Source organism: Cornus florida, unplaced genomic scaffold (genome assembly GCF_030987335.1).
Source record: "Cornus florida cultivar Cherokee Brave unplaced genomic scaffold, ASM3098733v1 CherokeeBrave_3.0.0_Hap2_Chr10, whole genome shotgun sequence".
Classification (NCBI taxonomy): Eukaryota; Viridiplantae; Streptophyta; class Magnoliopsida; order Cornales; family Cornaceae; genus Cornus; species Cornus florida.
Genome location: NW_026775580.1, coordinates 100319830 through 100347140, shown reverse-complemented (window position 1 = coordinate 100347140; position 27311 = coordinate 100319830). Strand labels below are relative to the sequence as shown.

Here is a 27311-nt window from a genome sequence, read left to right as displayed (position 1 = left end):
TTTGACTTTCTCGAACAAAACCATCCCCCCTCCCTCTCTTTCTCTCTCTAAACCCCCCTCGCTCTTTCTCTCTCTAGCTTTCTTTTCTTGAATTGACGGATCTCCTATTCTAGTCTCCCTTCCAGAGTTCTGCAAAAACACTCAGGTTAACTTTTCTAGAATTCTTCACTTTATTCACACACAGACTCACACAATTGCTTGTTTTCAGTGAATTTTTATTTTTATTTTTAATTTTTTTCCTTTAATCGACTGAAGTACACTTGTTGTTGATATAGAACGAGTCTTGTTTTAGTTCTTGGTTAATTGATATGTCCTCCTTTTGCTTTACTTACTTTCTTGAACTTTATCGAGTTTACTTCATTGTGTAATTTTGATTCGATACACACGGAGAGGTATGCATCAAACTTCCAGAGTTCATTTTGTTTGATTTTATTGGATTTGTGCTCACCAAGTTATTGATTGATGTAAAACAACTCTTCAGTCGTAATTCTTGTTATGATTGATTTTTCTCTAGTTTTTTTTTTTTTTTTTTGGGACTTTTCTTTCTTGAACACCTCTGAGTTTGATTCTTTATTGATTTATCTTATTGTTCCTTTTTAAATAATTCAATTATTGTTATTTTAAAAAAAAAAAATTCAAAATGTTTTGGTTGGTCACTGTCTTTTACTGATTGATTTTCACAATTAAAATGCACAATTTGCGTACATTGATTCATAGTCAAAGATACTTGTGATGATTCTTGAGTGGAAAATGTAATTGTGTTTTGTAAAAGCTAGAGTTTGTTTGTTCTGTGAGAAATCTTTGTGACTCTTTGTGATACTCATTATACAGCTGCTATGATGAAACTTGACTCTATATTTTGACTCGTCTTCTTTAGCATATGTTTATTTACTTAGTTGAATGAATTATCATCTCGGTTATAGAACGCATCTCTCGCACCATGTCAATATGATTCTATGCATTGTTTACTGTTGATATGTCACTGGTGATCAAGTCTAGGAACACAATTTTTTCTTCAGTAGCAGGTGGTTGACCAATACCCTGTAAAAACTACACATTTTGTTTATGTGTTAGCGCATGATTGGCCCGGGAATAATTTCTCAAACTAGAGACTAGCTTGTTTGAGAACGCTGCAGTAAAAGTCTCTTATGACATCTTTTCTCAAATTTTGCCTGCTGTAAAAACTAGAGACTAGCCTGTTTGAGACCATTGCAGTCAAAGTCTCTATGGGATATTTTCTTAAGTTTTACATGTGGGGATCTGCTTGAGACCATTGATCAAGTATACATATGGGCATGTTTCAATAAAAATCAAGGTTTCGGCATGAAATATATTCATGACTAGTTACATGAGTTCATGAAAGTTAATCGTAGAAATATACATAAAGAACGGTTACAACAGTTACAAACATAATTTTAGCACATGCGGAAATTGTGAGATGAAGTCAATTGTAAAGCAATTGTAAAACAGCATGAATGCTTTGTCTCTTGAGTTGCATCAAATTAAATGATTGTTGATCTTCTTGACAGGTCGTAATTCTAGTTCCTGGAACACCTGGTACTAGGGTCAGATAACACTGAACTACAACATTATCTGCAGATTTATATATGGATTAGGAGAACAATATGAGGTGAAATGCGATATTTATTCATTGATGATGGAACAATTTAACTGTCTGGCAATTACAAGTTGTCTTTGGGAGGACTTGGAACTGCAAATACAATGTCTTCTGATAAAATCTCTATGAATGGGCACAACAGTGCTGGGGTTCAGCCACGAAACTCTGAATATCCAAACAGGCAAGCTCTAAACTTCGGTTAATAGAAAGAAGAAATTCATGCTAATTTATACTTTTCATTTTAAGACTTCTTTAAGATGAAGATGCATTAGTTTTTTTCTCAACTCGAAAAAGCCTTATATCGCAATTACTTGAGGTTCAACAAAGCCAGTGTTCGTTTTTGTTTTGAAGGCATAACTATGAAAAGAATTCAGATTCAAGGAATTTGAAAGCAGATGATAGTGACAAGTATTTTCAAGATCAAGAGGTTATGGTACTGGAATTTCACATTTTCATTGGGAATATATAATTCTGAACTTACATAGAAGCTGGTGTGATTCCTTTTCTCTTACTAAATTTATGAGTAGGAACTTTATTCACGGGCCAGGGCTCAAAAAGAGGAAATCCTGTTTCTTCGTGAACAAATTGCTGCTGCTTGTGTTAAGGTACATCATTCTGTGAAGCCCGTTGCTCACATGTGGTTAATGCTGTTACAGCCTTCGTGATTCTGCATCTCTCAATTGCAAAACAATTAATTGGTCTCCATGGTATCAGGAACTGAAGCTTCTGAATGAGAAATATATACTGGAGAGAAAATTTGCTGACTTACGAATGGTTTGTCCATTTCTTGGAAATTACTAGCTTTTCTTTTGCAGTTGTTCCTTGTATAGTATTTAGTTATCATTTTCCTTTGAATGGAATGTCATTTTAGTTAACATTATCTCGAGTAACAGGCTATAGATGAGAAGCAAAATGAAGCAATAACTTCATCCTTAAACGAATTGGCTCACAGAAAAGGTGATCTTGAAGAAAATCTAAAATTGGTTCACGATTTAAAGGTACACAATTTCAGCCAGCAATTTTTACCTTCCTGTACACCTTGTATAATTTTCTTTTTTGTAATTCTATTTAAAGATAGAACTCTGAGTATGCATTAATTGAGCAGAATGGATGTGGAATGAGTTTCTCTTTCTGAGCTAAAAAAAGCTACGGTTCTTTTTGTTATTTATTTTATTTATTACATCTTTTGAAGTATGTATATTCAGGAAGAACAATTCGCCTTCTTTCCCCCCCACCCCCCGTCTTTTATAAACTTTGCTTGTCCTTTAATCAGTTGAAGAAAAACTTACTTGAAATACATCTTGTTTTACATTAACGGAACTTATTGCTGGATATATATATATATTTTGTAAGAGGAAATGACAATTTGTTAGAAAATAATAGAGTATACTCTATACAGAAGGCTATTAGGAATGCCAGCGGTTTGTCATCCTGAGCTCATAGATTTCCGTCATCCTGAGCTCCTGCATTTATTCCAAATCAATAGGCTACTGAGGAATCTGCATTTATTCCAAATCAATAGGCTACCGAGGAATCTCCTTCCACCATAGAATTATGCAAACCAAAGTGGCAACATGTTGAAAGGCCTCTAATGGAGCTATGTTCTCAGCTTTCAAGCAAACCCTTCACCAACAGGCTTGGCAAAATTCCAAATAACATTGCTTTCTTGATATCTAAAGATGCCTCTAACTAGCTAAGAACAATCTTGACGGACATTGAATTTGGGTGCTAGGCACTAGGAAGTACTAAAGCAAATGTCATACCCCCAAGTTTGAATATAGACCTTCCTGTCCAGGCACTAGGAAGTACCAGAGCAAATGTCATGCCCCCAAGTTTGAATTTAGATTACTTGTCCAATACCCAAATCTGGTGAAATGGGAAATCACATTCTAATGTATATAATATTCTTTGCCAGATTATCTCAAGATCCAATAACAAATGACCAAAATCCAGAATATAGATTAACACCATGTCCGAAGCACAATCGAAAAGCCACGAAAGTGTGAATCTCCAATGTAAATGAAATTGTTCTCTCAATTATTATGAAAATGAAATTTTTAAGAATGGAAAAAATAATGATATTCCAACAAATAAAATATCTATGAATTCCTTTAACCATGATCAACTCTACATTTACCTGAAATGGGAGTGAGTTCACAGCTTAATAAGATCACACCAAATCAAGGCAATCTTTGAAAACTAAATATGACCTCAACATAAAATAACAGAGGTCAAGGTTGGCTGGTGAGATGATGGGAAATAAGCTACATCACTGAGAGGGAAACAACTTGGATCATCAGCTAAAGCTCTCAAATGACTGCACAGCGATAAAGGAGGTAGGGATGCACAGATAGTCGGGAGGTTTGCCTCAAAGCAGCCATCGTTGAATGATTACATAACAGTTCACTGATCAAGCGCCTAGCAAGTAATAATCTTACATCTATAGTCAATATATAACTTTATAGAAGATCAATTATATAAAGGAATTTCTCGATTGCAATTCATGATCTAGTCATCAACTGTATACTGTTCGATTAATTCCTTTTTAATCTTTTGTTTTTAAAGCATGTCTTAAATTTTTTTTCTTTCTTGTTAATAATCATGATTAACTATTAGATTCTTAGTCTTCCCGCAAGTCCCTAAATTTCCCATAAATCGTACAAAAGTACAAAACACATCATGAACGTTGTGGTTAATAAATATAGGACCGTACACACCTCACCTGTATCTTTTCAATGATCGGTATTATACGTAACTCACTCTAAGAAACTAGGTGTGAAGGATTGTAAGCAACTCACCAATGTGGCCCATTGTGGCTATGATCGTAGAAAACTTACGCGAGTTGTGTTCCGCTGTTTCCCTGTACTTATTGGCTGTTACAGGGTTATCCTCTTGCCGACCATCTTGCATCGCCTTACTTGTGTTCATGTCATCTTGTTTGCCATGTGTCAATCAACAACACTGAGTTAACATGTCAAGTTGTAGTATAAACATCCCTGATCCACCCCCCACCCCACAACCCCCCACAAAAAAGAATAGAAAAGAAAAACGGTTTTCTTATTACTTTCCAAGGCTGAAACAATTTTTTGTTAAATTTAATGTTCCAATAAAAATTAGGAGTTAACCATGCAATTAGTGGGTACTCATAACGTTTAGCCAAGCATTAAATGTTGACAAACGTTTAAACTTCTTCTAGAGTCAATCTGTTTTGTCAACGGCACACTTTCACGTGCGCCTAGGCTCTAGGCTCATACAGGCACAACACTTGTGCTAGGGCATACATCAGGCGCGCCTTTGAAAACACTTGCTCCTTTAATATGGAATATGAATGCTTTAATAGCAATTTAATTTTTGAATTGTGTGCGTGCCTCACTTCACTCAGGCACGCGCCTCGCCTTGCGTGGCTTGCGCCTAGGCTGCAAAGGACCTCTAGTGCCTTAGTGCACCTTGGGCCTTTGATGACACTGGTGTCAATTTATGATTTTTTTCTCCAAAATGTAGTGGCCTGATGGCCTTGATTTAATTCCCTCTAAAAGTAATTTCCTAATGTATGTCCTGCCTACAGGAGGTTATGGAGGGAAACATGAAGAAAACCCAACCTTTGATGTTATCTTGAGCAAAGTGGTTGTTCTCAAGACTCGAACTTGCATCTTCACGCATATTAGTCCGGGCCTTTTACCATTTCACCAAGCAATGACCCTTTTTGTTTTGTTTTTTTTTTTTTTTTAAAAAAACTTATAAACAAGAAAGACCCATTTTTTCAATTTTTTTTGTCCATTTGTGTAGAATTGATATAAGGAGACATTCCACCAACTAAGTTTGTGTAAATTGCATGCTGAAAGATAATCACCAACTCCATGATGGCAATTATAATGATTTTCTGATGCTAGTTTTTAACTTTTTCCAAATTCCAATTTGGAAACCTGAAGGCAACATGTCCATCTTTTTATCCAGCTCAACAAAAATAACTCATACCCTGTTTTCCTATCGCTTGTTCAATGAAATTTTACTCATATATATATTAAAAAAAAAAAAAAAAAACTTTACAAGTCTTGATGAGGTGACGTCTCCATCTTCCTATTAGAGTCAAGATGACAAAAATTACTTGTGTCAGTCTTGATAATGGTGTTGATCAAATTCTGTTCGCTCTTCATATTTTTTGCTGCTTCAACTTTGAGTAATTTGGCTTCTCTGTTGACAGACCCGGTGCTTTGTGAAAAAGTATTCACTCAAGACCCGAGTTTGTCACTATCCTATTTTAGGACCATGCTACTGCCCAATTATTCTGCTAATCGCTGCAGGTTTTTTCTTCCAGTCTAACCAAAACACTGTTGACCTTGGAGTGAACAGTTTTAATAAACCACCCAAGATTGACCTATTGGGCTCTGCTATTTGACAAAACTTCTAAATATTTGGAAACGATATCACTCAATATATACCACATGCCTGTTGATTTAAATCATACTCTCGTGCCAATACGTATCACCAATATTCTATGAGCACCCTTTTATCTTATTAATTATATTATGTGAAAATATGCCACAACCAAACGATCAATGAAGGGAATAGAGCATTGACAGGTAGCAAGGAATGAAAAAAAAAAAAAAAAAAAATCATTTTAGTAATAATTTTCCTCTCTCTTAAAATGTCCTAGAATACTGAGTTAAATGGAGATCCCATTTTCGACATTTTCTAATCAAACTAGGAGAACAAACTCAATCAATCAGGATTACTTATTATATTAAAGTCCATTGGCTAGACATAAACTAGCTTCTAATATAAACCAAATAAAACTAATTAGGGGCACATGGAGAAACTTCTTTCAATCTTCAACATGTTATAAGATCATGACCTAAGTCCTTATTGTGTAATTAGGGCTGAGCCCCATCCTTTTACACATACACTGCCTTCAGTTTCTTATGGTTAGATACACACATGTACATGTATACTTATGCATATACTTGCAGTCCTACAATGTCAACAAACTGTCAATGTTGTCATATATAACAACTTTCTTTCTGGTCAAGCCATAAAAATAAATAATAAATTCTTATTTTTGAAATACCTATATAACTTCCGCATGTAACATCTTGACCTGCTTTGCATGTGGATATCTTCATTTTCTTACCTTGCTCGACATCTATTGCCTTCTTTGCCCCCTTTTTATTATCTTTTATATTAGTATTTCTCCAAGTTAAAACTGTATTTGTGTTTCAGGTTGTGGAGGATGAGAGATTCATCTTTATGTCATCAATGATGGGCTTATTGGCTGAATATGGCATTTGGCCTCATGTTATTAATGCCTCTTCTCTTTCTGACAGTGTAAAGGTATGAGCTGTATACCATACAGGTAATTTATGTGACAGTTGACACAATGACAACGTGGCTAGTAGGTCACACAGTCCCATGATATGAGATATATATATATATATATATATATATATATATATATATATATGAGTTTGCCTTCCATTCATGGGATAACCAGGGGCTTTACATATTGCCATTATGTGTCAGGTTTTGGATCTGGTTGTTTTATGCCTGTAGCTATGTTGCTTCCCTGAAGTAATCTGCGACTTTTTAATGTGTACAACATGGCCCAAATTGAGGCCCTGTTGAATCCTTTGGGCTGAGTTTCCAATGGTGACTAGCTAGGAAGCACGGATATGACACGATACGGACACTGTGATACAACAAATCTCAAAAGAACTGGACATGGATATGGCAAGGATATGTTAAAAATAATAATATAATATATTTTTATACATATAAAAAAAAAAAATTTTGGTCATTTTATCCATATAACCATGAATTAAATAACTAATTTGTAGCTTTGTTATTTTACAAGAAATTAAATTATGGGTTAATTAAAAAAATAATACAAGAATTAAATCTCAAATTAGTGATCTCATATTATTGAAGAATAAAAGGAACAAACATGAGCATGTTTGTGGTTATCTCCAATCATTCTTTACTTACCCAAAGGTGAAAAAAAAAAAACCCTTCTTCTTTAGGCCTGTGAGTTTACTAGAACTGTGCTTGATATACAAATATATATTCTACTTATCTTTCAAAGAGTATTTCTGATTCGGGTATACTTCTTTTTATTTTTGTTTTTTTATTTGCAGCTCTTATATGATCAACTGCAGATGAAGATTAGAACTTCACATGTAAGATAGTTATCTTGTAATTTGCTGCCATTGTGAATTTGTTGTAGTTGCTAAAGGTTGATGCATTTTACATTTAATTATTGTTTCTTTCTTTTTGCCTACCGTAGCTTCGCTTGCCTTGGGAGTGATGTCCTTGCGGTGTTTGGTTACCGTGAGGGTTCAAGCTATGGTACCACCATATTCTCCCACAGTTTTCTCTTGCCTAGATTTCTCCCCTCCCCAATACTGCATTATGTAGTAAAATATCTGATGCATGAACAATTTGTATTGTGTACTCATGTTTAAGGTCATTTCTTGTTGATTTATGGTTTATAGATCTTATTAGGACTGCTGTTGTATAGTCAAAACTTTCATCTTATGTTCAAGGTTTTTTCTTGTTGACTTATAGTTCATGAATTTTATCGTGGATATGTTGTATATCCAAAGCATATCAGGCTGTTTTCTTTGGTTACTCATAGAAAGATAGATACGGCTTCTCTAAACAATCTTAAAATTGCTTTTCATTCACATTGCCTATGCTTCCATTTCTGCATTTACTCTTCTAATCCCTTTGGGGGACGACCACCTTTTATTACAAATATCACTTTCATAAGTAGATCACAATCATCACCATGGTATGCTATTGCCTGATCTGCAACGACACTGTCCGTGTATCAGTTCAGTTTATGGAGAAATCAAACCGAAAGAAACAACCAAAATAATACGAGATAGATATTTTATTTCTTGAGTATTATTTTTAATTTTGTTTTAATTGTGAATTATTACATGCTTTACTGTACCATGACCGTTCATATCACTATAACTAGTACTGTAGCATGAGTGCTCGTGTGATTGTATAGCAGTTGCTGTAGCATCGGTGCTTATGTTACAGTAGCAGTTCTTATAGGGTATTTTTGTCTTTTAAAGAGCTGAGATTTTGATTAGGGTTATGGTAGTAGTTCTTAAAAATAGCTTGTAGCCTTTTAGAACTAGGTACATCTTCAGTTCTTCTATATGGGTTGAGCCTTTTGGAGTTTTTTGGCTGAATTATTTCGTTGAAATTGTGCATTTCTGATTGTCTCTGTTTCTTGAATTCTTCCTTCTTGTGTTGGTTTCAAAGCTATATGTGTTCCTGTTGGATTTGCAATCTTATGATGACTTTAGAGGAAGGGAAAGGGTTCAAGGACTAGCAGCTGCTGAAAGCCTGAAACGCTAGCACCTGATCAACAACATATAGATGATGGGTCAAGTGAAGATGGGGTTCATAATGGTGGTTGTATCGTTGGTGCTTATATAGGTTTAGTAGAGAGAATCCTTCTTTCAGTAGAATTGAGTATATATCAATGGAGTTCTCAATGGTGGTTGTATTGTTTTAATAGAGAGAAACCATCTTTCATGAGAATTGAGTATATATTAAAACCCTTTTTGGGGGTTTAAAGAGAGAGAGATCGAATTGATCGAAGTATTATAGTTGTCTATTATTTTTAGTTAGATTGACAGACCAACCTTTCACCATTCCACCAAGCAATGGCCCTTGTTTGCATTCTTTTACTTTTCCAAGTTCAGAAATGTAAAGATATGAAGTGAAACTGACAAAAACAGCGTCGACATCCATTTGAAATAGTTAAAAGTCATTTATCATATTGATTAAGAATGTGATCAATTTTTTGATGTGATACTCTGCAATAAGCTTGAAATCAATTGTTTTTCTTTATCTAGGTACGGATTTTCATAGATATAAATGCATCATTTTTTAGATCATTTCCAGGTTTGTATGGAGATTCTTTTTTTGTGTGCCTTTGAGGAAATTTGGTATAGCTTGTTATTGTGGCTTACAAGTATAGCATGGAGGTGTTTATTTTCTGCTACAAGTTTTTGAGTTTTCCCTTTGCAAGGACTTTAATATAGCTTGCATTTGGCGGTCATAGTTGATGAGAAGATATTAAGGATGAAGTTACTTTAATCACAGGCTAGAGTTGGAGAGTTAACTTCTATGATGGGAAATCATGCTAGGGATGGATTCCTTAATAAAGATAATTCTGGTTCTAGTCTCTTGAATGGTCAACTTCCACAGAGATCTGCGGTACAGTTGGCAATTTTATTACTCGCTTTTTATTTTTTCTGCCTGATTTATCTTGCCATTATATATTTTATATTGTTCATTTTTTTTTTGTTCATTATATTCTTTTTAAAGCAGGATCGGCATGGCATTCCTCCCTATAATCATTATGCTGATGAAAGGCATCTGGAATCAAATGATAAAAGGTCAAGATATGAACATGATAATGACCTTGTGCAAATGAGAAGCTTAACACTTAATAGAGAGATGCACCAGCAGTTAAACAGTGACAATGTGCCAAAGCTCGCTTCTGATGCTAATAGGTTGGCATGAAAATTTGTAGATTTGTTGTGAGGGTTTGATCTCTCTTCTCTTTTTACATTCCATGTATGGGAAACATGTCATAATTATTTTTAGCTACATATTGTTTGAACTGTACCATGTATGGGAAATGGTTTGTGTTTCTTGTTTTCTCATACATTCTTTGTTTGTACCTTTTTGGGCGCCATAGTCATTGGAGGTATGTTTAAATGATTTTTTGGTTTATCACCTGAACATATTATTTCTATATACCATCTAATGTCAAGTGTCACAGGTGTTGTTACACCCAAATTAGTTGTGAAAATCCCAATGTTTGTTAAGTCAGTCTAGAGATGCAGATATTCTTCCTTTTCCAACATGCATTAGTATTTTCCCCATGTTTATCATCATTCTTGGTGAAAAATAATGCCAAATCTTAAATTTCTCACTATAATTAGATTTCTTGTACGATGAAGGAAGTTGGTAAAATTTAAGGTAGAGGGCAAAATACTTATATTGATGGAGATTTCAAGGACTTCGAAAGTAGAGAATTGGCAAAGATATAAAGACCAAATTGAAAATGATGCAAACTAATGGCTTGAGGTTTGAATAGAGACATAAATGTTAACTTGGGGTTGAAATATTTGAAATAAGTTAAAAACATGATAATATGTAGAAAAATGCAGCAAAAGGTGAGTTCCAGTGAGCGACTGAGCACATCATGGACATTAATGGTTTATTTATTACCATTCATGCATGAATTTGGAAGTCCTAACATCATATGGTGATGTGCACTTAAACTTTATATATGTAATCAGTTACAGCTTCACAGGTCACAATAATTCATCCCAAAAGAGATCATCTTTGATTTTCTCTTTTCCTAAATCATCTTTGATTTTCTCTTTTCCTAAATCATCTTTGACAATTGAGTTGATCTGATCCTGCTCTTATTGTTTAGTTAATTATATTCTTTACTAATTTTCCTTGTTATCAATGTATGTGAATATAAAAATGGTTTCATGGTTGGTCTGTCTAATATTACCTCATGTTTGCAATTGCTTGGACTAATTTCTATATTTAGTCAACTCGCTTAAACTACCAAAAAATGGAATAGAATTGATGCCATGCTTAGTTTATCTGTGATCCACATGTTTTTAAATTGCTTGGACTAATTCCCACATTTAGTTGACTTGCTTAGAGTACAAAAAGTGCAAGAAAAGAAAAATGTAAAAGTTCCTATACCAAGTGTTTCTCAAAAAAAGCATTTTCTTTTATTATTTTTTGTCGCCTTTTCTTTTATCTTTGTTGTTTTATTAAGCTACCTCTCCTTATGGACATGCAAAATTAATTATTTAAATAGCTGTCACCTTTTCTTCGTTGAAGAAGGAATACAGTGGAAACAGTAATTGATGATCCTAATTTGCCAACTCATGCACCACTCTTGTTGTATAAGTCCCACTATCCACACTATGGCCAAGTAAGGAACTGAAAAATAACTTGACGGAGAGAAAATGTATCAATGGTTGAGTTTAAACTACATAAATTTTATCTTTATTTTATTTCTTTAATTCCTTGAAAAAACTCTGATGATATATTCTTTTTCCGAAAATATTAAAAGCAAGTTCCTTGGATTTTAAATAATTATATTTAATGAATTGTTTTTTCATATACTCTTCCTAGTTTGGTGCATGGTGCTTTAAATTGTACTTTGAAAATCTTCTAAATGCATTAAAATTGTATGGCATTCACAGCTTAGCAATTTCCATATTTCTTAAAAGTTCTACTCAAAATTTTATTGTTTTTTCTTCAGTCATGTTCTCATAAACCCATTGCAATCATTTTCATTCTCTGTAGCTTTGAACTTTTATTTACCAATAGATAAAAATTAAATTGGGGATCAAAATATCATATGACATTTATAGATAAGGTAATTTCTGAAATAAGCTGAGTGGTCTGACATCATTCCTGGTCAAAACTCATAACCCTTTACCCAGAACTTGATAAATTTGCAGACTTGGATTTATATTTTAATTTAACTTAATTTCTTTATTTCAACTAAGGCTCATTTATGATTTAGCAGGGGAGATAAGTGACTGGTAAACATTTCATTTCTTCATTTCTTCCTTCTAGTTGTGAGCCAGTGTAGAATCTGGCACCAACAAATAAAGTATTTGATATTCATACCAAATATTTATTTTCCCTGCTTCATTTGTATTTTCTTTAGTCATTGACCCAAAAAGCCAAGTTTGCCCTTTCATTATCGGTAGATTTGAACTTTTATTACTAATACATATATGTATATAGAAATAAGTTGTGAATATCATATTCCTTTATAGATAAGACAATTGATGATATACGCGGACTATTTGGAACCATCACTGGTCATAACTCACAATCATTATTACCTAGAACTTGACAAATTTGGAGATTATAGTTATTGTAATTGCTGCTGTAAGCTGGCTGTCTAGCTAAGTTAACTATACTCAGGGACCTCTGTCGGCTGCACTATGTATTCGAGCGTTGGATGTATAAAATTTTCAAATAGATTGATACAAAGATACGATTAAATATTCCTAGTATTTGTTATATTTCTTTAATTTTCTAGAGTGATATAAGGTTTTATGTAATATAGTGTTTGCAGTTGGCATTTAAGTATTTTTGAAGCAATAACCTAATAGAATTGAATTATTGGAAATACCATTTAGTTACACGTCCAACCAAATATGTCGGACACATATTGATACCCTTGTCCGAGTGTTGTGTCTCTGACATGTGCACTCTATACTTTGGAAGAGTCCATGTAATATTAGCTGTCTGGCACCATCCTTAGTCATCACTGGCAACCTTTACCTAGAACTTCATAAATTTGCAGACTTGGATTGGCCTGTTAATAAATAAACAAAGGTTCCTCTTAAGACTTAATAGAGGTTATCCTTCAAATCCTGGCTCAGTGGATGGTAGCAACTCTTTTTTTTTTTTTTTTTTTTTTTTTTTTCATCCTTCTAGTTGCAAGCGAACATAGAATGGGACATGATTAGATTGAGTGGTAGATATTCCTTTGTTTTTTTTTCTTTCCAAAAGTAGTAGATATATACCCAAGGAATTTCCTTTCCCTCGTTTGGTTGTTCAATTTGAAGGTTCAGTTCTTATGCAAGCATCCTGTTTTGTTATGACATGTCCAGCTCATACTGGCAAATTATATTTTTCAGGGAAGATGTGGGCCCTATTTACGATAATTCAGCTGATAGAGGTAAGGTGAATATGAGACCTGAGGAAACGACCAGTGACAACTTGTTTCATCCTCTTGCCAGGCATGACAGGGTTGCTTCTTCTGTTTCCGAAGGTAATGGATCTTATTGATTGTAAAAAAAGGCACAAGAACTGAAAATTCTAATAGTATTTTTTTTTTTGGCCATTAGAAGAGGGACCTGGCATAGATGGTTTCCAAATTATTGGGGACGCTAAACCAGGAGGCAAACTTCTAGGCTGTGGATATCCTGTGCGTGGAACTTCTCTTTGTATATTCCAGGTAAATGTTCTCCCTGGTTGATTCACATGAAACTTCACATTTTCTCTTCCCGTTGATCATAAATTAAGGATTAAATTGTCTCTGTCTACAATATTTGGTTGCATATTAGTGGGTTCGTCATCTTCAGGATGGCACAAGGCAGTACATTGAGGGTAAGTGTTGAGATGAGTTTTTAACTTGATATTCTTTAGGCAGTGCTTTACTCTGTAATATCCTTTTTACTTCCGAAAATTATTTATTAAGTCTATTTTTCTGTCTTTCGGTTCAGGAGCAACAAATCCTGAATATGCAGTCACAGCTGATGATGTTGATAAAATTATTGCTGTTGAGTGCATACCAATGGATGACCAAGGCCGTCAGGTTTTTATTAGCATTACTTCTATATGTTTTAATACTGAAAATTCCATTTATGTCCTTCCATGTAATTTTATTTTTTTTCCAAAATGAAATTTAGAATAATATATTATATTCATTTGTGATCAACTTGTATAAAAATTAAGGGTTATTGCTTGGTGCCATGAACCCATGGTAAAAAACTCAGACTGAGAAGTGTGAGAACTCAACTTGAGAGCAGCTACCTTGTGCAAAATATTGTCAAATGTTAGGCCTGTTTCCAGTCTTGTCCCCCAGCACCCCTTGTATGCTGGGAATGTAGGCTTTTCTCAAGTCTTATCCTCCCAGCACCACCTGTTGGCATGAATTACACGGGGAAATGCCTTTATTTGATATGGAAAATTTACTCGTGTTACCATCATTTAATAAAATAATATTAATTCCACAAAAATTATTATTTTTAATGGATCTGAAAAGTCATTATGAGTTGAACGTTGAATAGTAGTTGAAACTTAAGCAATTTCTTTTTGGAGAATTGCATCTGTATGATAGTTTTGCAGGTATCATCTAATCATATCAAACCCATTTATAGAAAATTATAACCGTCCTTATTTTAATGCCACCCAAAACAATTAATTTACTATCTTTGAGGTTGGTTCTCAATGTGCTTTCTTGTGCAGAAAAGGTCCCATAAATATTGATGTGCCACTTCACTGGAATTGGTGATTTAGTTTGATTTTTTCTCTCTTATGCCTACATTTGTTAATATATAATATCCCTATAATGAAACCAAAGGAAAGTGAAATTATTAGAATGTAAAAGCTCTCTTATGTCTACTTCTTATTTTTTTTTTTGATGAGTCTTATGTCTACTTTTTATAATAATGGATTATGCCAAAAGTGCAACTGAAGGATGGTAAAAATTATAATAATGTAAAAGAGTATGGGTTATATAGGAGTAAAGAAACTTATTATCCCTTTTTTGCATTTTGTGGGGAGGGGATGTCTTTGAGTTGGATAGGATGTTCAGACACTATCAAGCATCCCGTGTACCTCTTTGCACTTGGAGGGTCTCGGAGTTAGGATATTTAGATAATTCTTAATTACTGGAGAAGATCAATTCCTCCCATTGTATGTGGAGAAGTTGGGTTTCATTCAAGGTGGAAGGGAAATAAATGAGAGATGATCAAAGAGTTGAGAGAAGTGAGGATAAATTTAAGTCTTAAATCTTGTTGGAGTCTGTGATAGGTTTTTCTCGTAATGTATTACCACATTTTATATCGTACCAATGAGCATACAAATTTCCATATGACAATATGTTTGTCACTTTGACTCTCTAGAAGATTAAGATATTTACATTTGGGCAACTTTGATTCTTCTTTGTATTTGGTTTATGGAGATAGTTTTCCTGTATCTTTGTGCTAATATGCTTCTTGTTGTCAGGGGGAACTAGTCAGACTTTTTGCAAATGATCAGAACAAAATATCATGTGGTAAGTCTATTTGGATAGTAAATGATGGTAAAACCTAACGAATCCTTGGAAATCCCAAAACCTTCAATAGCTATTCCAAATATATATATATATATATATTATTCTGGTAAATAACACATGCCCCTATAGGGACTTGAACCCTCGACCTTCCACTTTGGAGGGTGAGAAAGTACCACCAGGCTATAGGCTTTGGTGGTAGTTATTCCACATGATCAATTCCACTGGTTGTGTCATGACCAAGTTAACGAGAGGATGGACATATGGGATATGAGATAAAAAGCAAACTGGGTGAGCAAACCTGAAAAACATCAGACAAATGCTCCTCGAGACTAAGAATTCTATGATCCTTATAGTTTCACTTGTAAACCTTGGATGTGAAAGTATGATAGGAAGGATGGGAATAGTTGCATGAAGTAATTGTAAAGCAATGCTTCTGTGGGTCCCTTTCATCGTAATAGTTGTTCCAATTTCATTCCTAAATTTTGTTTACAATGGAAGTTCTATTGACATGTCAGCGAAGATGTGGATCCTTTATTTTGCATTACATGTCTGGCATTGTATTCTTTTGAGTTCCAAGGAAATTTTTTTTTTTTTTTATTTCCTCTCTCTTTCATATTATTTTATATGCAAAATTTTCTGTTGAGCACTACTGTATTTTGCAGATCCAGATATGCAATTGGAGATTGAGACACATATTTCTAAAGGACAAGCCACATTTAATGTGCAACTCCTGGTAGGTTTGATTTAGCTTTATCATTCATATTTATTTTTTTGTTAAGAGTAGCAATGTACACACCCATTTTGCCCCACTTGGGGCTTGAACCCACGTCCTCCCATTCCGGAGGAGGATTTTATACCATCCAGGCAAAGGGCCTGTTGGTTGTTTAACCATTCATTCCTTGATAGCAGAAAAAGTGATAATATGTTTTACATTCTCTTTTGCATGTAGAGTGTCATATCTGTTGCCTAAGTATAATTTGGAATTTCAAATGCTAGTTTATAGGAGTGCTTCAATAATTCTAGTACACTGTTCGGATGATATCTTGAACTAAGTTATGAAGAAACTCCATATAGGTACATGAATTATTAATGTTAATACCAATTCTGTTGCTGTAGTTTTTAGGCTCATATCCAAGTTGTCCACTTTCCTATCCTATATCCAGGTGCGAACACTTAAGCAATTCCAATTTCTTGGTTGATTTGGGTGCCAGAAAATGTACTTAAAAAAAAAAAAAAACCTTGGAGAGACATAAACAAATTTACGAGTTCAAAAGGGATAAATTTTGTGTATTGGACAAAAGACAAACAGCCGCGTGATAATATAAATTTTATTCAGCTTTAGAGAAGATCAAGAACAATGTATTTTGAGCAATTTCTGGTATGAAAAAATGGGATTTTTTTCCATGGAATATTCAACAGGTGGATTCTTCTGATAGTTGGGAGCTAGCAACTCTCATTTTGAGACGATCAAACTATCAAATTAAGGTCAATAGAACACAGGCTGTTTTCAAGGCGGAGAAATTTTCAAAGGACTTGTTGGTATGTTCCTTTTTTCTTTCTTTTTTTTTTAATTTTATTTTAATTTTTTATTTTTTATTTGCATTCCTTTGAAAAGAAAAGGAGAAACTCTGAATACTTTGTTTAGATATATTGATCCAATAAGTTAGGAAGCAAAATAATTATAATTCAAAATGCAATGATATTTTAGAAATTCATACAGGTCAACTTACACAGATCTGTCTAGAGCATGATCGAGCCATATTTATATGTTTAGTAATATACAATTGTATTACTTATCGAAAAATATAAATTTGTATTCATGGTTTTTAATTGTCAAAAATTGTCGTATTGTGGATTTTTAACGTTTGAAATTTATCATTATGTATATAGCTACCTATTAGCAATTACTTTTATCCATCCTTTCACAGGCAAGATCACTAAAATTATCATTATACATGATATAATTGAATGAGAATGATTCTTTACAGAGCTGGCCAATTAGTTCGACTATTTAAAAGATAGTTTAATTATGAAACTTGTGACAGCTAACATATAGGGTGAATCACACAGCTATGTGGTTGAGTTGTGTATGGGATTCAATCCATTAACATACTCATGTGATTGCTAAAGAATTGATAAAAAATATTTCAGGAAAATGCCCCACCACCGAATGCAATATATTTTGTAATGTTCTCTGATATGTTTTTCTTGCAGATCAAAATTCCTTGGGGGCCCTCATCACAATTTGTATTAGCATGTTCAGATGGTTCTTCGCTTCCTTTTAGCACAAATAATGATGTCCGGTAATATATTGATTTCATCTATTAGTTTTTTTTTTTTTAATTACATTTATTCTTATTTATTATGTTGTTTGTTGACTAGTTGTGAAGTTAAACTTTCCCATTCTCTCTGATATTTAAATATTGTGTTAGAGATCTATCAGGAACTCATTATCTCCGCTGGCAGTAAACTCAATGTATAGGAATGTGCATGTCCTCTGAAGAAATAAAACATTATTCTTTTATTGTGTTTGTCTTCTCCCATTAATATGCCATGATTGTGGAGTACAGATGCAATACATTGACAAGTCTATTTGTTTTGTCAGTTGGAAAGAACAAGAACACAAGATTAAGAGCTGAAAAATATAAGAGGAAAAGGATTTTTATCAATTTGATTTCTTAGCATAGGGTCATTGCATGGTGCAGCAGTAAAAGCTCAGGTTGTCAAGTGCGAGAATGCATTTTGAATTTGAAGGCAAATGCCAAAAGTTAGGAATGTACTTTCCCAACATTTTGACTAAAGGGGACCTAACACGGGTAATGCAGCAAATACAGAGTGTAATAATTCAGTTACAGTAATCTGAAATAAGAAAAGGTAAGAAAAACCAGAGTTGCTCAAAATGCTGTAGGAGCCTAGATTTGGAAGAGATCCAGGAAAATGAGAAATAGTTATCTGTTGGAAATTGTGTCTCAAATTCCTATTTTAATTAGGTTTCTATTTTAGAGTTGTATTATGTTAAGAAATTTCTTATTAAGCAAGTCTTGGGCTGGAATTGTAATCCTTGTTAAACAAGGAATTGGGTTTAAAACTCTATAAATAGATACCCAGGTTGTGGGTTGAGACGTATAAGATTCAAAGAGGTGTAGTCTCATGAGGGAGTTGATGGGTAGAGGTAGTTTATGAGTTGGTAGAGTAGGAAAACTGTCGTTGGCATTGGTACCAAGGAGATAGGCTCGTGGAGTGGCATATGGTGAAAAGACATGTACGCGGTTTTGGTACTCTATTGTTGTAATTTCTCTATGAATCATAGTGGAATCCCTTCTCATCTGTGGATGTAAGTGTGTTTTAGCTTAACCACGTATATCTTGTGTTTGTGTGTGATTGATTGTTGGCTTTCTTTGCATCTTGTTGTTTTCGCGCGCTTTTGCTGCCACAACAAATTGGTATAAGAGCTAAAGGAGAAGGAGATCCAGAAACACAAGGACTTTCAAGAGTTGCAACAACGGGTTTTAGTTGCAGGTGGAGTCAATCGGCTTATTTGATCATCACGGTTAAAAATCGTGATGGGTTACATGGCATGGAGCTCAAGTAGTCAAGGTGGAGCCTTTAGGGTTTTATTGATCGAGCAGCGTATAGTGGAGACAATCAGAGTTTTGCAAGATGATTGTCAAGATTGAACCTTAATGAATTGTCATGATCAATGCCGTAGAAAGTGATGATTGGCTGAATGGAATTTGAACCAAGGTGGAGCTTGTTGGAAATTGTGTCTCAAATTCCTATTTTAATTAGGTTTCTATTTTAGAGTTGTATCTTATTATGTAATTTCTTGATTGGCAAGTTTGGCTTCAAGGAATTGTAATCCTTATTTAACAAGGAATTGGGTTTGGAACTCTATAAATTGGTACCTTGGTTATGGGTTGAGACTTATGAGATTGGGAGAGATATAGTCTCATAAGGGAGTTGATGGGTAGAGATAGTTTACGGGTTGGTAGAGTAGAAAAACCACCTGGTAGCAAGGAGATACGCTCGTGGAGTGATACATGCCTACATGGTGTCTTTTGTTGTAACATCTCTACGAAAATCATAGTGTAATCTCTTCCCATCTATGGATGTTGACTGATTTTGGTCGAACCACATTATATCTTGTGTTTCTGTGTGATTGTTTTGTTGGCTTTCATTGGATCTTTGTTTTCGTGCGCTTCCACTGTCCCAACATTATCAAACTTATAACATACTGAAATTATATTGACGAAAAATTCTTACAGTAGATAAAAAGACTCTTCGGTAATACAACTATTAATGACACTTGACTTTTTTTAGACATACTTTTAAGCTTCCCATATAGCATTAATAACAATTTTGATATCTGTGTGTGTTAAATTTTGGATGCGGAAATAAGAAATACAAATAGGAAAAGGGAAGAGAGAGAGATGAAGAACACGGGCATATACATGGTTCGGCACTAAGACCTACATCCATAGACAAAGAGCCACTAAGGGTTATATTTTTATTATTCAGATATTTTTTGCTTGAGTACAAAGAGCCTATATATAGGCACGGTAAAGATAAGAAAATATAGAAAGTGTACAATAGTCAAAGGAGACACCATGATTGGTGGAGGATTTTGCTCCACTATTATATAGAAATATTTATAATTAGAAGGAAATTGATCGGATCACCATGATTAGTGGAGGATTTTGCTACACAATTATATAGAAATATTTATATATTTCAACACTCCCCCTCAAGTTGAAGCATGAATATCATGAATGCCTAACTTGCTAAAGAAACGCCTTGAAAGATGATAAGAAGGTGTCCGGAACAAAGCCAGGAAATTGACCAGATCTTGTTGGGGAAAATGACCAGATTTTGCCGGGAAAAATAAATTGGAACTCGTTGGGAAAATGGCCGGAACTTAGCCGGGAAATGGCCAGAACTTAGCCGTGAAATGGGCCAGAACAACATTGGGGAAAGCCGGAACAACGTCGGGAAATAGCCGAAACTAAGCCGGGAAACGGCCGGGAAATGGCCCGGAACAACATCGGGGAATGCCGAGGTGTGGAACCATCCAAAAAAGGGACCGGAAGGGAAAGGAATGTGAAGACATGGAGAATATGCTCTATAATAATAATACCAATACTCCCCCTCAAATTCTAGATGGGATTACAAGAACAACTTGGCTCTGATATCGTGTTAAATTTTGGATGTGGAAATAAGAAATACAAATAGGAAAAGGGAAGAGAGAAAGATGGAGAACACGGGCATATACATGGTTCGGTACTAAGGCCTACATCCATGGACAAAGAGTCACTAAGGGCTACATTTTTGTTATTCAGATATTTTTGCTCGAGTACAAAGAGCCTATATATAGGCACGATAAAGATAAGAAAATATAGAAAGCGTATAATAGTCAAAGGAGACACCATGAGTGGTGGAGGATTTTACTTCACCGTTATATAGAATTATTTATAATTGGAAGGAAATTGACCGGATCACCATGATTGGTGGAGGATTTTACTCCACAATTATATATAAATATTTGTATATTTCAACAGCGTGAAATGTTCACTTCCCATATTATAATTCCTATTCAATAAACTTTGACAACACACTTTCCAAGAAACTCGTCCTTGAGTTAACGTGCTGAGCAGCAATTCTTTCTTCATTGCCATTATGGTATGGATACAAACGTGTAACATTAAATGCAGAATCAGTACCCAAATGTTGTGCAAATCAATTCTATAGGCTTTTTCGCAGATCTTGATAATTCTGTGAGATCCAACCTCCATTTTGCTATAATTTGTAGAAAAAAAAATTATTCTTTTTGCTAAGTTTGGATTAATTACCAGCTGGAAATCTTTCCTCCCTTGGATAAATCTTTACCATTTCCATTCCTTGAAAGCTTTCCTGCATCTTTCCTTATCTGCATTCTCCTAATACTTAGCATTTGACCCTTCAATTTTCAACCTGATTTGATCATACAACATTTTCATTTCTTCAGCCATGTTCTCTCCTTCATTTTCCCAATCTGTGGTATAGGGAAAGTGTTGGCTGTTTCCAATATATTATTTTGCACGGACTTTTACCTATTTGGATTGTAGTGTATCAATGTGTTAAGAGTTGGTTGTCTACAACTGTTGAAGGATCATGGAAATGTGCTGCATATTTCCCACACCTCTATCACATATCTAGGTTAAAGTAAGTTGAGACCAGTTACGACCTAGTTATGATTTTTAAAAGGTTCAAAATTATGTTTTAATCTTGTTTATCAAAATTGGGGTTTTTGGTAAAATGATTTTCAAAATTAAGGATTTGCAGAATAGTGAGCATCAATTGAATGGTCAATTGGTCGAGATTTTGCAGAAAATTGTTTAGAAGTCGAGAGTGCCTTGATTGATTAAAAGCTTGTCCAGTGGTGCTCCATTGAAGGCTCGACCAATTGAACCATGCGGACATATTTTTATGGAAATTCTCTCAAATTAGAATTCTAAAACGATTATACTTGTCATTCTACATGTTTCTTCTATATTGGCTCTAAATATGGGTTAATGGTCTTTTAACTCTTGACATATTATTGAGAGAATTTATATTTTTTTAGAGAGGAAGCCTTGAGAATCAATCTAGAGTTCTTCATAGACTACCATAGTGTAGGTGATTGAGAGAATCGAAGGAAGAAACAAAATTGAAGTTATCCATTGGAGTATCAACCAAGTGGTTCTGCAAAGAACAAGTTGATCGAAAGTCACGAGTTGTGGAGGTTGAAATTCCATTTAGAAGCAAATTACGCGAGGAACGAGTTTGAAATGGATCAAGAGAATAGAGGGTTTTGGAGATTTTTGTGCAAGTTTGAGTCAGGGAGAGACTAGGTGATTCTTGGTTTAGAGTCTGGTAACTTGGTCTGTAACCTCTTTCTCACATAGTGGATTTTGATCTCCCAGGACTAGGTTTGATGGGTTTTTTTTTTTTTTTTTTTTTTTTTTTTTTCCCTGTTTAGAGTTTTCATGTAAAAAATATTTTTTCTCTGCTTTATTTTATTTATTGCTTTATATGTTTATGTGATTGAAATTTAGACACGTAATCAAACTAATTAGCTGAATCTTTAACAAGGATTGACGGTAATTCAAAAGCTGTAAATTAATATCCATAAGACCTATTCACCCCCATCTAGGTCTAATTTACTGCCCACAATTTAATTAGAGCCTTGGATAACGATCCAACAATCTATCCTGTTTCTGACAATGTGTTCCTTTCTTTTCTTTCTTAAGTTTTTGAATTGAAGGCAATTGAGTAATGTTCCAAATGATTGTGGATATGCATTCAAATAATGATTATTTGATTGACCTTCCTTTCATTTTAGTAAGTATAAAAAATGATTTCTTTTGTCATGGAACTTTATTCTGGCCATTGCAGATTTTAAATCTATAATTGAACTATTTATCTTCTATGGAAAATTATTCTTCACTAATTGTTTAATTTTGTTTCTAATAAAATATTAGTTAAGCTTTGTCATTTTCGAAATCATATTAGCACATATCTGGTGCCAAATACATCATTTAACTTTCTTTACATGGTAAGTAGATGTTATCATGTTAAAGTTATTGCATTTTATGGTACAAAAAGTAATGGAAGCACAAGAACTCAGTGATGTCTGATCTGATGCAAGCCCTTTTCTTCTGCAGAATGCGTGATACTCTCGTTTTGACCATGAGAATGTTCCAAAGCAAGGTACTATTTCCTTCAAAATCTATTGATATATGTGCGATGCTTCTGCTGTCTGTGTTTCTAGCTGTTTATTATTTACAATCAATTATTTGCTACAGCTATCACTTGAACACGAACTACCACCCCACAATATGCTTGAAAATTTGAATTTTTCCCATTATTCGATTGTAAATCTTGAGTTGCGGTCATAAGATCCTGTCGATATCAGTACTTCTTAGATGTCATCAACTGATTTGTTCGTCAATCTCTTATGAGATTAAATATGTTTTGTGGAATGTAAGGTGATGAAAAATATTGTTGATTAAGAAAACAATGTCGAAGAGAACACATTCCTTACACTTCATTGGTTCTCCAGTGTTAGCTTTTCCCTTTTCTTTTTATTGTTTCTTCCGAGAACCACATATGGTTAAAAATTGCAAGTCGTTAGTATGAGGGGTAGAATGTTGACATAGGGTTAATTATGATGTAGTATATGACATAACATGTTTAAGTAGACTGCATTTCATAAAAAGTTATGTACTATGTATGTTGCAGATATGGTGAACACAGAGAAAAAATAGATGGATAAAAAATGCAAAAATGCTAGTCATTATAATTTGCCTTTGCATGTATCGTACTTCTCTTTCTGTACATCTTATATTGGGGTAGTCTGGAAGTTTCCCAAGTAGATTTGGATTGTCTTTTTCACTAAGGCTCTGTTTGGTTAGGCTGAAAATTTTATTGAAAGTGAAAGAAAGTGAAGTGAAAGAAAGAAAAATCAAGTTTCCATCATGCATTTGGTTAGCAAGAAATATTTTGGAGAAAGTTGTGAGAAAATTTTATTTTGTTAGTTTGGATAGCATCAAAAGGAAAAGAAAATGATTCTACTTACCAAAAATACCCATATAAATTCAAATAGTAAAGAAATAAATAAATTTATGTTAGATGAATATTGTTTATTCTTAATTATTTATTTTAGTAAGGAAATAGTGAAAATATGGAATAGAATAGTGTGTGTGTGTATATATATATATATATATATATTCACTTGTCCCTATGTGGATTCAAATATTCGTTTTCTCCTTATGTTAGTTTTATTATTATTATTTATTATTTATTTTTCTTTATTATTATTATTATGTTTTTAAGGTGAGAAAAATAAACTTTTTGATAAACTGAATTTTTAATGTCACGAGTCGATGGGCCAAAAAAGTAGAAGATAAAGAAGATTCATACAAAGTTTTTTGTTTAAATTCTTATAATGCTTTTACTTCTAAAAATGCTTCATCAATATAAAAACTAACACATATTCTTAGAAAGGCAGGACTATAGTTTCTGCTTGTACAAAAAAAAAAAAGTAAGCTTTGGTCCCAGCTTAATCTAATATATTTTAGAGCAACTTGCTCTAGGATTCAAGTTAAGAGTTTTGGCTCTGGTTTGACCACACAGAGAGGACTATGATACCACATATATGAATAGATGTTGAGTTGTGAAACAAATCAAAGTGAGAGATTGATGATAGGTGAGTTTCAAATCGTTGACCAAGAATCCCAACACTAACCCAGTTTTCACCCAACACTCTTATCAACAAATAATTATGTATATATATAACAACTCTTAATCATTATCAATTATGAGAACAAATATTTTACTAACTTCAGACCTTTCGAAAAAGAAAAAGAAAAAAGTGAAAAAATAATTTAATAAGGAAAGGAAAAAATAAATTAAATTTGGATGCACACATAAAAATACAAATAATTAAATTTGTAATACATGATTGTATAAACAAGCAATTTATAGAAGAATGAAACTCATCTTTTCAATGATGTTCAGAGAAGAAGAATGAATTGAGACAACTGACATGGGTATAATAGGAAAGTAATATATGAAGTGCACAATTTGTGCGTCTTTTATGCACGAAAAATTTTTAGATGCGGGAATCCTTTTTTCCCCAAAACTTTCACTTTCCCTCTAACCAAACTTCATTAAAATTAAAATCTTTTCCTTTCCTTTTCTTTTCTGGTTACTTGACACTAACCAAACGAACCCTAAGGTAGAAAACTGAACGTGCAGGTTTGGGGATGCCGAATTCAGTGTTTTTTTCACTTGTCTAGTTCTCGTTGTTGGCATATTTGCTTCTAATTGTTGAAGTGATAAATGTAGATCAACTCTTTTTTTAGGCAATCCTTCCGAATATTAAGTAAAGCCACTTTTTTTTTTTTTCCTGGTTGTGTCCTGGCTGTGCTCATTTGATGGTTTTTAGAGGGCCTTTGCGCACATTTCTCTCTCTATTTATTCACATGTCTGTATATTTAGGATCAGACTAGTTAATAATTTTGACTAAACTAACTACAATGGTGAGTTCTTATCTCATTAGGCCACGTTGTTGATCTTTAGTTGATCCTATGATTCATATCAGAATCGAAGACTTTTTTTTGGTGTATTTATTGTTACTGACTTCTTATGTTAGAATATGTGGATACCTCCTCTTGTGAGAGAAAAAATATGTGGACATATGGGGTTGTCCCACCAGTATTTCAGTAAACTAGTGTATTTTGTGTTACTTAAAGAGGTAGCTAGATTGAATTAGATTAGTAAGTTGGTGGATTCAATTAGATTAGGTCGATATACTTTCTAGCTTCCATATATATATTTTTTTGTTTTGTTCGATGTTTTCTTGGTTTAGATAATGCAATTAAATATTCAGTATATTTACCCATTATTTTAGTAAACTATAGTATACTGTGTCATTTAGTAGAGATGGGAACTAGGTAGATTTGATCAAATTTGGTAGATATATTTTGAAAATTTTAATCCACTTATGTTTCATTTTGTTGTGTTTTAAAACTATATATTTTGGTTTAGTTTAATACAAATAAATCTTTCATCATATTTGGTTTCATTCTCATGTTGTATGACATCTTTTTACTTGAGTCTATAATCATGCTCAATAACATTCAAATGCTTTTATGTGCAGGCTTTGGATGAAAAAAGAAAAGGAAAAGCATAAACCCTCTTCAGTTAGGCACAAAGTTTATAGCATTATACATTCTTTGTAGAAAATGAAAAAGAGGAAAAACAATAAATCTATAATAAGTTTTGTATATTATTTTTAATCAATTAAAAGACAGTCGTCCTAGTTTTACTTCTTTGTTGTATGTTATTATCATAGAGGAAGTCATAACTAGACCATGTATCGCCAAGCATGCATTAGCTATAGATTTCAGTTATATTTTCTTTGTGGATAATTAATCTGCAATATCTGTGTCTGTTGTGACTAATCAAAAATACTAATGTTTATCTTTGGTTATTTTGGTATCCCATGATTTTTTTTAGTTAATTGCGCCTACATTGTTTTTTCGGCTTGGTAATTCAGTAGTACTAATCACAATGCTTAAAGAAATTAAATCTTAATACACTGAACAAATATTTTATTCTGTTATGACTACCATTATCCTTAGGCTCATGCTATACTGGCGTTGATTTTTTTTTTCAGTGGTATCGTGTCAAGTATTGACGAGCGCTGTTAGCATGTGATGTGTCAATTTTCTAGTCGTGTTAATGTCGCGTCGGGTTTCTGGTTATGTGGGTGGTATAATTCTGCCTAATAATTCTGCCGTGTTTATTATGTTAAGGGAACCTGTATATTCATACCTGAACCACTGTGAATTGCATTCATATTTATGAATTTACGCTGATGTTGCTTTTGGCTTTTGGTGGAATGTAAGTAAATGGAATGAAATGGTCATTCTATTGTTTGGTTGCAAATATGAAATTTATAGGAATGGGCCAAGTAAAATTTAGAAAAAAAATGAATTTCAAATTGAAATTTTCTATATATTTATATTAGTGATTGTTTACTCCATTATTTTTTGGCCTAATGAAAAGGCGACATGTGGTGAGTTTCAATGAACTTGCTACATTGGATTAATTCTTTGAAGTTTCAAAAAGAGGGAGCATAATTTGGAATTGTTAAAGTTTGATCGGGTGTTATTTACTAATAGGGGAGAAGTAAATGTTGAGTTCCAATAGAACTTACCACGCTAAATTACAATTCTTATGAATTGTTACTAGAAGCTATATAGTATTTTAAGTGGGCCAGTTTTCCTGTATAGTTTTTTGTTTCTATTC

General features: G+C 33.6%; 1 protein-coding gene across 4 annotated transcripts; it reads left to right on the top strand.

Moving 5' to 3' along the window:
- LOC132276365 (uncharacterized) lies at positions 1 to 26498 on the top strand. Of its 4 annotated transcripts, none has more exons than XM_059777766.1 (20): positions 1 to 145; positions 1530 to 1799; positions 1970 to 2051; positions 2146 to 2223; positions 2333 to 2392; positions 2512 to 2616; positions 6836 to 6946; positions 7747 to 7788; positions 9737 to 9850; positions 9962 to 10149; positions 13336 to 13469; positions 13549 to 13655; positions 13765 to 13807; positions 13924 to 14015; positions 15431 to 15479; positions 16142 to 16212; positions 16899 to 17018; positions 17694 to 17782; positions 23159 to 23204; positions 26158 to 26498. In XM_059777766.1, exons 2-20 carry the CDS (start codon positions 1723 to 1725, stop codon positions 26188 to 26190), a joined length of 1641 nt encoding a protein of 546 aa, XP_059633749.1. In that variant the 5' UTR covers positions 1 to 145; positions 1530 to 1722; the 3' UTR covers positions 26191 to 26498. The 4 variants fall into 4 exon arrangements, with proteins under 4 accessions (XP_059633749.1, XP_059633745.1, XP_059633748.1 ...); XM_059777762.1 differs by having other exon boundaries at positions 13546 to 13655; XM_059777765.1 differs by having other exon boundaries at positions 2 to 145; positions 9965 to 10149; positions 13546 to 13655.
- Positions 26499 to 27311: the final 813 nt, after the last annotated feature.

Bases quoted from the DNA above. Each gene is read 5' to 3' on its own strand.
- LOC132276365 (XM_059777762.1), top strand. From the start codon at position 1,723: ATGTCTTCTGATAAAATCTCTATGAATGGGCACAACAGTGCTGGGGTT. The intron at 2,052-2,145 runs GTACTGGAATTT...ATTTATGAGTAG, and splicing joins TTCAAGATCAAGAGGTTATG to GAACTTTATTCACGGGCCAG. The intron at 13,656-13,764 runs GTAAATGTTCTC...GTTGCATATTAG, and splicing joins CTTCTCTTTGTATATTCCAG to TGGGTTCGTCATCTTCAGGA.